Raw genomic sequence first — 13,498 nt, 5'->3', positions numbered from 1 at the left:
CGGCCCGCGGTGATTGGCCCGCCGCGGCCCGCGGTGATTGGCTTCGCGTGAGAGCTCCGCCCTCCTCTAAACAAGTATTTAGAGGAGGGCGGAGCTCTCACGCGAAGTTGGCGCAGCCCCGCTGAGGAGCTGCCCACGCGGTTCTGGATGCTCGCAGGGAAGCCAGTAAACACTTGGCGCGCTGCTCCTGCACTGTCCTTGACCTTCCCAAGCCAGCGGTTTATGTGTAAACCTGGGCCTTTTCATTGCTGGGAGCATATTCCCATAAAGTACGAAGGAAATGCATGAAAATATTTTTAAGCAATCCAAATAGCTTTTAATATGAGATAGTTTTGCAATTGTTTTTCAGTAAGAGGAATAAAAGGAATAGAATACATAGTAACAACTTTACTGAACAATTAATAAGGATTAATCTTAACAAAAACTCCATGGATTAGATGCTGTATTATCCACCCCTTAACTAATCTCCCATAGACCCCTAATTCAAGTTCTTCCAGGTAGTCAAAAGTAGGGCAGAAGTTTCTCCTGAGCCTGAAGCTAAAGTTGTCTTTAGCTCAATACAATCCACATACCACCAAGCACATCTTGGGGTGACTATCTCTGAACCTGCACAATAACTAAAATACAAAGAAGTTAACTTTTCGTCCATGATTGCAAAGAAAGTTGTAGAGCTGGAGTGTGAACTGATATTATATTGTACAGCTTTCCTGTATCTTTTCCCAGAGAATGATATCGTTACTGTGATCATTCTCACACATTTTGGGAAGCTATTACTTAACTTTGGATCTTCAGTTGGAGACAGCGAATCTTTGTGACTTGGTAGCATTATCTTCCTTTACATTATTTGTCAAATATAAGATAAAAGGAATGCCAACATACAAAATGAATACTTCAACTCAACTTTAAGCCAAACCCTTGTTTTTCCTAAAGTTTCCCTTACTTATGTGTTAACTTGTTATTACGTTTTGTTGGCAGCTGTGGGAGATTGTTTTTTTCAAACTAGCCACACCTATAGCTCCACAAGCCATCTTTCAATGTGACTGATGCTTACTCCTCCAACCAGAAGTGGGGTCTGTGTTCTCTCCCCTAAAATCTGGGCAGGGACTACTGACTGCCTCCACCATGGAGTATGGCAGGAGTGAGGTTATGTGATTTTTTAGGTCAGGTCCAGCCACAAATATGGATAAAAAGCCCTTAGATGATTCCAGTTCCCAGCCTTCAACCCTTCTAGTTGAGCCCCCACGCATTATTGAGCAAAGACAAGCTGTCCCTCTTGTGCCCTGTCTAAATTCATGATCCACGAAAAAAAAAATAATAATAAAATGAATAAATGTCGATTGCTGTTTTAAACTACTGTGTTTTGGGATAACTTTTTTACATAGCAATAGATAAATACAGCACATCTATCTTTAATGTCCCTGTCACCCCAGGTTGGTCCCTTAAAGCAATGTGTGATTCCTTTATCCACCAGATCCTCTATATTCAATAGGTCACCAAGTCTTGACCTTGAATGTCACATCCATGCCTTCTTTCTTGGAGACCCTACTCTAGGCCAAGAACAAACATTTTTATAACTATTGCTTCAATAGCTATTGAAAAGAAATCATTATGATGTGTATTAGTGCTTAAGCTGTGTGTGTGTGTGTGTATAATGTACAAAGTATATTAGATCTTTTTAAAAGCTGAAACTTTAAACAAATAACAAAATTAAACAGCTTGTCTGGCATAATAGAGATTACCAGTTGTGAGAGGCCAAGGCTGATGACTAGACTAGAGGTTCAAACAGCAAAAGACAAAGAGAATCCCCCCCACCCCACCGTGGGGACTCAAGCCCTACACCAAGAGAGGGGCCTTGGCTTTACACAGGAAAGAACTGAAGAGCAAGCAAGTTAAAGGAATGTTTATTAGAGAAGGAATAACGCTCCATAAACAAAGCGTGGTTTCCTCTGAGTCAGAGAATGAGACCCCTAACATCTAAAGAGCTGGGTTTATATATGTTATTTTAGTTTCTATGGAAAATTATTGATTGTAGGGGGTAAAGAATGGAATGAATGGTTGAGTTTATCTTTAACTTGTGCAAGGTACAGCTTAAAGTTTTTGCTTTCCTGTTTTCCTTTCCTAGTATGGGCAAGAGTTAAAGGTATGGGTAAACAGTTGTTAGCAATCTCTGCAGGAATCTTCCTTTGTTCTGTAGGTTCCTTGTGGTCTGGCTTTAAGGCTAATCTGCCAGTTTCTGAGTCTATTTGCAAGTAGTAGGCTCTCAATTCCACTTGGTTTAATATTTATTTAACCAATCTGTGTAGCTCTCATGCCTCTTTTTTATATGTCATAATCATAGCTACTTATATAGTTCTTAGTATGAGGCAGTTCTTTCACGGTTTGTTTAATCCTCACAAAATCCCAATAAATTAGAGATTATTATTATCCACATTTTATAGATAAGGAAACTCAGATACAGAAGTTATATAATTTGTCCATTGCAAAACAAGTATTTAGTAACAGAGCTGCAATTTGAATCTAGGCACTAGGCTTTTAACCTTTACACTAGTTTTACCTTAAGACTTACTTTAGAAGCAGCCTTGATTGGACAATTCTGCCATCAAAAGCACTTCCACTATGGAAATATTGCCACTATGTTGGACAGGACAGCTTCTAAAGAAGTTCAAAGAGACCTAGGAGGTAGGTGGGGGACGAGAGCAATTTTTTTCCTGAGCTATGGCAGACAACTGCTCTTCTAAACTAAACTGCAAAAAATTAGAGCAGCTTCATCACAAATACAGTTAATAATTCCCTTTAAGAATCTAGAAATTTGAAATTTTAAGATTTTATATAGAAAATGGGGGTGGGGGGGACTGAATCCAGAATAATTATAGCACTCAAGTAGTCTGTACTTGGGGCAGTTTAGACTCCTAAATAAAAACTAATTCTGATCTTTATTTACATTTGTCAGAAAGAAAAATGGGAACCAATTTAGGATTAAAATATATAATTGGAAGTCAGAGCAGAGAGGCAATTGTTGAGGGTATTAAGTGGATGAGATTACCCAAAGAATAGTCTCTATATAGAGAAATTTTGGGAAGACCTGTGCTCAGGTGGAGGAAGAGGACACAACAAAGCAGATGGAGCAAGAATTGTGAAGAGAAAGGTAGCAGAGAACCAGATTACTCTGTGATGTGCTGCATCCTCCACCCCTACTTTTTAAAAAATCTGTAAATGATCTCCTATTCACCCTCAACTTGTGAAGTCATGATCACCCTGGAGAGTGGAACCAAAACAAACAGAAGGACACTAAATGTTTTATTCTAAAATTCTAAAGTCATAGTTTAGGTGACTTTATGTTAGGTTACAAGAACAATTTAAAAATCCATTTTTCCTACTGCCACCCAATACTTGTTATGTAGAACTCAGGGAAGAAAGGCTAGGGCTGGAGAAAAAAACCAGAGGATTAGCCATTGATGAGTGTCCTTGCGACAAGCCCTTGGTCCTTGTCTTCTCCTGCAGCCCATCCACAGGGGAGTGTGACATAAGAACCCCTGCCCCGTTACACACATGCGAGCACATGCGCGCGCGCGCGCACACACACACACACACACACACACACACACACACACACACATTAAATTCAGTTTTATGAGAGTAGATCTAATTTCTCCAAAAAAGAGGCCCACATGAGACCAAAGGTTAAATAGATTGAGGTGGCTGCTTAGGATGCTTGCATACAAGGGGCCTAAGGTAGCCTCACAGAAAGCCTCCAATGCCCAAAAAAGTCCCCCCAACAGCTGAGTGATTTTCCTCTTGTAGCTGTGAGGAGTAGAGAAGTTAGCTAGAGCTGGTGGTTCTCAAGAGGCCCCACTCTTGGGAAATCGGGCCTCACAATACAAGTCAATGTGGAGGTGCAGCGGACAATGCCTGGTTCTGAGGTAGACTAGGACGGAAGGGGCAAAGGGAACAAACCTAAGTCACAGAGCTTAAACCTAAAATTTATGAAAAGATAACCAAATCTGACTGAGTTTAGGTAAAAATGACTAGATTAAAATTTCTTCCATGAGATAGAAATGGAGTGTTGGAATTAAAAAAAGAAAATTAAGTATATCTGAATTTGTAGCTTTTAGTTATCATTCTTGCCACAGTAGGTAACATTGTGTCTAGATATAGTTTTTACTGAAGAGCTAAATCCTTTGAAATGCAGCGCCTCTTAATTTCTAACCACACTTGTTACAAATCTAGCCAATATCTCTCTAGTGTAGGTGGAGACTTCTGATTTGAACGGTATATTTAGTTAGTAGTCTTGGTAAAATTTTTGGCCCCTTCCTCTCTATAAATGCCCACAACTACAATCATAAGCCCCAGAATGGCTTTCTAAACATAGAGCTAATTTTAGGAAGATTATAAAAATACTTTCCACAGCAGAAAACAAATTAGAAAATAAAAAAATTTTTAAGAGAAATTTAGAAAAAATTTGGGTATTAGATTCATAATACAAGTATCTTTGTTATTCACTTCTAATTAAGTTCTATAACCAGTAACTTCTATCGTAGTTAGTGTATTGGAATAACTCATTGTACTAGATTGAATAGTGTCCCCCAAAAGCCCGACCCCCATACCTGTGAATATGACTTTATTTGGAAATAGGGTCTTTGCAACGTAATCAAGTAAGGATGAAGTCATACTGGATAAGGATGGGCCCTAAGTTCAATGACTGGTATCCTTATAAAGAGAAGACAGAGAGACAGACATAGGAGAAAAAGCCACGTGGAGATGAAGGCAGAGACGGGAGTGATGCGTCTACAAAACGAGAAATGCCAAGGAGTCCCGGCAACCATCGAGGCTAGGAGAGGAGGCACGGAACAGGTCCTCCCCTAGAACGCACAGAAGAGACCAACCTTGCCAACACCTTGATCTCAGACATCTAGCCTCCAGAACTGTGACAGAATAAGTTTCTGTAGTCTGAAGCCACCCAGTATGTGGTAATTTGTTACGGTAGCCATAGGAAACAAAAATACATATCCTGGGTCGAATTGCATATGCCATTTCCTTACTTTTTCTATTTACCGTATATGCCCCATAAAACATCTCTTTCCTTGAAGTCCTAGGAAGAACACAATATCAAGAGAGCAGCTTCAGTAGACATATGGAAATGTTTGTACCCCATTGTTGAAATAAATTTCTAGGCCCGAAATGGAGCCACTCCTGCCCAGGGTGCCAGTCAGCAAACTGAAACTTAGGTAACTTTTGCGTCCCTGTAAATGTTCCGCTTGGCCAGAAGTGCAGTATGTGCAGCCAGCCAATTCCCAGCTGCAAGCATCTGTAATGATTTCCTTGTTCTAAATAAGGTCAGATATGCACCCCCAGTCAATCAATTTAAGCCAAATACTCTATATGTTCCCTGATTGATACTCTTTCCTGTTCCCTAACCTCCAAGCCAATTGTGCCGTTTCCACATTGCTGCTTCTAAAACTTAAAAATTTGCTCTTGCCCCAAATCCCTTGGGAAGCGTGTTCCGCTGCTTGTGAGGCAACGTACTCCCCCAATCTATGGATTGTTTTTCCTTGAATAAGGACATCAAACTTGCTAATAAATTGTTTTGTCATTTGACACCTCGGTTCTGAGTAAGAAAATGATTACAATAGGCAGATACACAAACAATAGTAGACAGTTCCTAAAATTAACTTTCATATGATTTATCTTGGGATCTAGAACAAAAAGATACAAAGGAAGATAATATTACGAAGGTCTTAATGAGTGTAAGACAAAAGTCCTATTCATCCAGACAATGTTTGGGCTTGTTACATGTTCCTTCACCTTCAGACAATGTGGTTTTGTCAATAGTGGTTCCCAGGCCTCGCAATTCAATTTTACAAATAGTGGGACCATAACTGAGCAAGGAACTGCACTAGAAAGTGGGGGAAATGTTAAAATGAAAATACTTTCCCTGTGTTTATGCTTTAGATTTGGAGTGATCCCTCAGCCATAGCCTAAAGGGAATGATCCAGTTCACATCTCAAGCCTCAGGCTCAATTAAGAGAAAGATTGAGGATAGGCCAGGGATCCAGAAGGGCCACAGATTTAAAGCAAACGTAATCTTACTGACCACCACTTAACACTCTGTACACTTACTCTTCTTCGAAGCAGGCCAAGAAGCAGTCAGGGAGCTAGTCCTCACATACCTCAGATGGTATAAGCATACTATGAAATTCTTTTTCAATTCAGTGAACACAGAAGGTAAACAAATGTCAGATTCCAGACATAATAATAAGTGGAATCATATCGTAATGTCAGGAGGGAAGCAAGAGAGATTACATCAAGGTTGCTAACCTGAGAGACTGAGATAGTTACTAAGTGGAACAAGTTTGACAGATGATGAGATGTTCAAGAAATACGTTGATCTTGGGAGGGAAAGCCTGAATTGGAGACAGTCTGGAGCATCAACATGCAGACAGTGGTTGAAGCCAGAAAAGAGCGTGCAGCTCAGCAAGTGTAGAAAACAGAGGTGGAATCCTGAGGTGTGAAGGCAGAAAAAGGGCCAGAGAATGAGACTGAGAGAAAGCTGAGAGAGAGAAGCGTGAGAAGAATGGTATCTTTGAAGCTAAGGGCTGAAACAAATTCAATAACTAGGGGTGTTCAAGGTGCAAATGCTATATGGAGATAGAGTAAAAGGAAGATTGAAAATGAACTTCCCATTAACCAACAGGAAGGTCACTGACAAGCTGGGCGAGAGGCCCAGTGGGGACATAACCAACAAGCATCAAGTAGAACGAGAGACGCTGTGGACTACTCTATCATAAGTTTAGCAAAGAATGGAGGAAGAAAGAAAATAAGGTCATAGCATGATCAAGGTAGAGGGAGGAATTTTTTTAAAGGATGGTGGATACTTGAATACATTTGTAAGCAAGTGGTTCTCAAACTTTAGTTTGCATCGCCATCACCTACAGGGCTTATTAAAATTCAGATTGCTGGGCCCAACCTGAAGAGTTCTGAATCAGTAGGTCTGGAGTAGCGCTCAAGAAACTTGTATTTCCAACAAGCTCTCAAGTAATGATAATGCTGCTGCTCTGTAGACCCAAAACTTTGAGAACCCCTGTTGTAGGCTAAGGAGGAAATCACCAAAGGAAGGATATAGATACAGGAAACGTAGATATTTTTAGAGCAAGACACAGGAGGCAGGAGAAGGGGTTCAGTGAAAAGGTAAAATAGTTGGCCTTGAGTAAGAAGTGAGGTCATCTCCTTCCCGAGACAGGCATCAGATGAAGACGTGCACTGTCAGAGGTAAAGTTTAGAGGTGGAGAGAAGGCAAGTTATGAAAGTTCATGCTCAAAGGCCTTATTTTTTCTGCTTGTTTTCTCAAAGCAAGGTCATCTGAGAATGGAGGTGGTAAGGTGGCGGGTGGGGGGAATCACACATTTAGCAGCCATAGGAAAATGACCTTGGAAAGGTGTTCCCAAGCCCCACTCTTTCTTATAGGTACAGTAATTATGGTCTCTTAACAAGGGGTGTGAATTTTTAAACTTGGCTCATTGCAAAGTTGGCTCTGTCCTCAAACTTCTTTGCCATTGGAGGTAGTGTGGAATTTTACCCCCTCGCTGGCTATTTTAACTTTTTGGTTGTTTTCAGTTTTTAGCTGTTATACTGTGATGTGCCCAGGAAAGCTTTAATTGGCATTTATCCTGCTTGGTTCTCAAAGAGATGCCTGAATTTAAGAGTCAGTATCTTTATCAATTTTGGAAATTTCTGGTCGATAGCTCTTCAATTATTGCTTATGCCCTCCTTTCTAACTTTTATGATTCCAACTACACATTGTTATAGATATTTTACCATTTCTCAGATGACAACGTCCATCTATTTGTCCATTAATACTTATTACCTTTTTAAGATTATTATTGAGATATAATTCACACCATACAATTCATCCATTTAAAATGTGCAATTCAATGTCTTTTAAGTATATTCATAAAGTTGTGCAACCATCATAATAAAATTTGAAAACATTTTCAATACTCCAAAAAGAAACCCCATACTCATTAGCAGTTAAATCTCGTTCTCTACCTGCCCCTTCCTCTCAGGTCCTGGCTTCAGCTAATCTTCCTGTCACTATGGATTTCTTTATTCTGGACATCTCATACAGATGGAATCACACAACATGTGGTCTTCTGTGACTGATTTCTTTTACTTAGCGTAACGCGTTTCAGTTTTGTCCACATCATAGCATGTATCAATAGTTCATTCCTTTCTAAAACATATTTATCTTTCTATTGTGGTAAAAATAAGCATTTTAACCATTTTTTATGTGTACATTCAGTGGCATTCAATGTTCTGCAAATATCGCCACTATCAATGTCCAGAACTTTTTCATTATCCTAAACAGAAACCCTATGCCCATTAAACAATAACTTTCCCCTCTCCCTACCCCGTCCCTGGTTCCCACTGCTTTCAATCATCAACCACCTGTGAAGAAATATCTTTAGTATCAGCCTGCCTCAGTAACCACAGAACAATATAGGAAAAACTGCATATACCATTAAATGAAAATAGCAAAACTCAGTAACACCCAGAGAAAGTCTCTCGTCATTCTTTAGACAAACAGCCAAACACTAGATTAAGTTTGGATCAGTACTTGTGACATTAGGTCATTACCAACCCAGAGAACAAACTGCTATTCTCTTTCCTCACTCTAGGATCTAACGAAGATTTTTAATCTTGGGTGTTGGAACACTTAAAATTTATACAGAGCATTGTTTGTATCTTTATATGCCTTTTTCTTGAATCAGATCCTCATAAAAGTCTGCGACTCAACAGTCTGAGACCCCTGCTCCAGACTGTCCATTGTTCAAAACAGAAGTTTAGTGACATGTTAACGTCCGTGTTTGAATTTACAGCCTAGAAAAAGCAACTACAAAATAGTCTTCCCATTTAAAACTTAAAATACTGAACTCTACCCTGTTCACAAGAACATATACTCTTACTCATTCGATCCACATTTAAGTAAGTGCCTACTATGTTTCTACTATGTGCCGGACAGGTTTTTATATTGTTTTAGCAGAATTAGATCCAACTTTTGATATTTTGGGGATTGAGAAAAATAACAAATTCCTAGGAACACTTTCCAGGGCCTTGGAAGGAGCCTGTGCAAGCAAAGAGCCCAGAAGCTTAAGCTGAATGGTAAATGTCTCTAGGTTCTGATGAATCTTACACTGAGATTGTACTTTCTTGTTTTCATTTCCAAGTCAGTTCTCTTAAGCCTCAAATCCCAGTTAAAGTCCAAGGTTTAGCTCAGAGTCATTATAAAATCCCATAGACTGTCTCCCCAAAAGATATATGTTGAAACTTAATACAATGTGATGTTATTGGGGCGGGGAGAGCTTTGCTTTTAGAGGTCACTAGGACATAACCTCATGAATTTAAATATTTCAAAGTTTGCAAATACATACAAAACATGAAATAATTTATATTTTTTACTTTTATCTGATGTAAAATTTGGGTTACGACAACGACTATCTAAACTGATGAATGAATGCATTAATTACTGTTATGTTTATTATGTCTGACCTCTTCTAAGCATGACAGACACATGCTATCATGAATGGAAAAGCTATATTCCTGAAAACTTTCATTTTGCGCTAAAATTTGAAATATAAAAGAAGTGAGTTACTTTTCATATTTCTGATTCTTAAGGCTGGCTGAGATTTACTACTTCACGAATTATAAAATTTTTAATTAAACTCTTAGAAACTTTTACAGTAGAACATCAATATTTTCTGGGTAGGTGAAATCTTTTATATTACATTTTTATTTTGCAAGAAAATAAATTATACAACTTAAAAAATAAAATCCAAAAATTAAGCAGTTCATCAAAATATTTCAGCCTACTGCATACAGAAACTGCTACCATTTAAAATTGTACAGCATTATTATCTTGGTATGTAGTGGCACACATTCAAAATCGTATATACCATACGAGGAGATTACAACTTAGGAACTCAAATTTGTTCAACACTCCAGACAACATATATAGTGTAGATGACAGGAAAGCTCTCATGTAATGTTTATTTCACAAATATGATCTTGGAAGAGTTTATAAGATAGCATCCCAGTCATTTACATGAAAATAGAAAAACCAGCTTGAGTTTAAGATAGCAAATCTTTCTGGAAAACTAGCAAATCTTTCACCCAAATTGAATTTTTAAAATCTGCCCTTTGAGCAGGGCTAATGAACTCCTACTGCAAATAATGCAAAATACTTTTAAGCTACCCCAGTCATATTTTGTATTAAATTTAATAAAAAGCAAAAACAAGAAAGCTAACATTTCATTTTTGGAAATTTTAACATTTACGCACAAAATAAGAGTCAGAGAATTAAACAGATTGACAGAATACAGGGACCCCTCCAATAAATGTAAAATTGGAAGACTTCAGAATTTATTTCAAGATCCTCATTAAATTATTGGAACAGTAATGGTTTAATATTTATTTCATTGTAAGCATTAAAATTGTTCTATATTTTTACTTTGTAAATTTTATATCATGTCTTTTTTACTTTGACAATGAGATGGCAACAGAAGTTAACATTTTCCAGATGGCTTCATCTTGAAATTAAAGATGAATGTTTGAAGCTTAAATTAACCCCTGAAGAGCCTATTGCCATACTACTCATGGCGGGGAAAAAAGTACATATTCATCCCAGCTCGGATAGCACTGATTTTAAGTGCACATTATAGAAAAGGGACCCAATAAAGGATACTATCTGTGATTCTGTCTTTAGCAAATTGCTGGTATGTTTTTTTTTTTTTTTCAGATTTTTTATTTAAATAAGCAAATCTATCGTCAAAATGTATTTAAAGAAAATTCAATAATGATATAGGCACCTTGTCAACTAAATGGTTTTCATAAACATCAAAAAGTAGTTAAACTTTTGTGTACATAACAAAAAAAATGATGAAAACTGTGAGTCTATTACTGCTGTTCTATTTCCCAAAATACAATTAGGACATAATTAGCTATTAAAAAATTTATAAAATTTAATAGAAAACTTTGCTATGGATTTAGTTACCCACTTTTGCATTAAATTTGCCTTTATAAATCAAAACATCATGGCTCTCATTCTTAAATTAAATGACCCAAACAATTAGAAGTTCCAAAAAAGTTCTGAGAACAATTCTGATTTAAAACAACAAATATTAAACATTAAAAAATGGTCTGTAATATTCTCCTTCCATTGTTTCTTCCTTTGGCATTCTTGTATTAGATAAGCAAATATGCCAATACCAAACTATTTGTTAAACATAAGGACCACAATTGTCACAAATTAAAATTTATCCATTGCTAGCAGTCATTTAATTAGAGAAAATGGTGAGCACTATTTTAGTTTAATTCTTCACAATATGTTTGGTCTAATAACTGACATATACTACTACCTTAGAGCTTAAGTGTAAGATTTTAAATTAGAAACAAAATTCCAATTTCCTATGAGTTTCAGAACAGGCATTTGACTATAACCAGCAAAACTTTAAGTATTTTAAACTCGCTTTCCTTCATTCAGGAGGCAGCTCACAAAGCCTCTTGGGATTAGGGACAGATTTCATAAAATGCTCTGGAAAGCAGTCTGCAATAATACTGTATGTCTTTCAATGCTCCAGCACTTTTATGTCCTACCATCTTGAAAATCATGTTTTAACTTTTACTTAATATCAAACAAGATATAAAATAATTTGCAAGAAAATTTGAAATGTGCACCATAATGAATAAAAATCCATGTTGAGTCATTCTTTCCCAATGGGGAATAAGTTCTTTTTTAAATTGTTCATGTCCTTATGTCCTAAAATCTTCACTACTCTGGGTATTCCATTACCAGCAACTAATAAGTTGCTACTTTGGATTGACTAAAAGGAACAAGTGTTGCCTTCTGAACATTTTAAAAATGTTTATTTTTAAAATATATAAATATATATGTACATATATTTGGCAAGTTTACTGTTCATAGTAAGACTGCAACAATTTTGCTTATGCTTTTTAGGTCTTAAATTGTGGTTTTTCTCTTCCTTCCAGGTGACTGACACTTATTACTTTTTAAAACAGAACGTCTTCCTTACCAGAAACCTGAGGCTACAAATCCCTAAATCAAGAGACTTTACATACCAAAATATTTCTATGCTACAGATTAAGAGATCAGTTACATAACTGTATTATGTGAGAGCAGATTTCTACCTTGTTTTTAATAAATTTGGATATGGCATAATAAATATTAGGTATATAAATATTAAGTGTGTTAGTAAACACACTTAACATATTTGTTTTGCTATTTTGACTCTGCAATCAAAATGACCTATCTCCATATTTTTTCTTTTAAACTGAAGCAACAATTAATATAAGCTTCACTTTTTCAAAACAAGCTCTCCAGCCATACAAGATTAAAAAAAAAAAAAAAAGCTCATCATTTAACACCAAACAATTAAAACAGCAGTCTCCTGCTTAAAGAAAGCCAACATTTGTAAGTTGGGAAAATTTAATACCATTTTTAGGCCACCATTAAAATCCAGTTATTATACTGAAGCAGTGTTTGAACAAATAATTTGCTACTTATTAAATACTTATCGTCTCACCTACATCTGCCCTCTCCCAATGTTGTGTAGACCAGCTCACTCCTTTGATCAAAAGAAACCAAGAGTGCTATTTCTAGTTTTAATTGCATTTTTAAAACAAAACATAACAGCATTTTTCAGTGCACAAATATCTGAAGATCCTTCCTTGTGCAAGCACATTTTTGTAAGAGAGGAAAAAAAGAGAAAAAAGCAATAAGAACCCCGCCCTCATCTTTCCCAACTGTATTTCTTCAGGTGGGCATAAATCAAATTTACCTTTAAAAGTTCATAAAGGGCTCTTCATGAATGCAAGTTTCTCCACAAAACAGCATGCTGTTAAAGAGTGTGCAACATGAAGGAATGCCATCATGCTAACTAAGGTGATTGCCAAAATATAGTTGTTTTGTTACGTAAGGCAGAGATTTTAATATTTATGTAATCAAAGTCCAAATAAACCTTCCTCCAGCACAAACTGTTACAACTTTCTGCCCAAGCACTTCAAAATTTGGGTTCTTAATTTGGTCCATAATATTCAAAATTATGCCATATAGATGAAAGTGTTGATATCAGATTCATCTCTTCTGATGTATTTGTGCTCTATTAACCATTCTATTTGCTCTTTAATCATCTTCTTCTGTGGCAAGAACATGTTTTTCAAAATTTCTACTAATTCAGTCTGCAGCTGAGCATTACTAATTTTCTTTCTCATCTTCATTATTTGTATGATTGCTTCCTAAAAGAAAAAAATAAGAGCATTAATATATTAAATTATTTAAGTAAAACAAAACGAAAAATGACTTCTTATGTATTTCATCCTCTATTCAACATCTATCCAAATGATTAGCAGTCACTAGATTAATCTTGAGACCAGCATCTTTTACCTAACAAATAAAAATATCTTTTTTTCTCTCACTGTAAAAGAAAAT

The 13,498-nt window shown here is 36.7% G+C and overlaps 1 protein-coding gene across 2 annotated transcripts in view; it reads right to left on the bottom strand.

Moving 5' to 3' along the window:
• Positions 1–11,894: 11,894 nt before the first annotated feature.
• CUL5 (cullin 5) overlaps positions 11,895–13,498 on the bottom strand; it is a 75,061-nt gene continuing 73,457 nt past the window's right edge. The window contains exon 19 of one of the 2 annotated variants that reach the window (XM_011368147.2): positions 11,895–13,305. In XM_011368147.2, coding sequence (XP_011366449.1) covers positions 13,111–13,305 — 195 coding nt within the window. In that variant the 3' untranslated portion in view covers positions 11,895–13,110. The remainder of the gene's footprint in view (positions 13,306–13,498) is intronic. The other variant, XM_023535393.1, reaches the window with a different exon arrangement.

Source organism: Pteropus vampyrus, unplaced genomic scaffold (genome assembly GCF_000151845.1).
Source record: "Pteropus vampyrus isolate Shadow unplaced genomic scaffold, Pvam_2.0 Scaffold139, whole genome shotgun sequence".
Taxonomy (NCBI): Eukaryota; Metazoa; Chordata; class Mammalia; order Chiroptera; family Pteropodidae; genus Pteropus; species Pteropus vampyrus.
The sequence above is the reverse complement of the archived record's forward strand: the minus strand, read 5'-3'. Positions and strand labels throughout refer to the sequence as shown.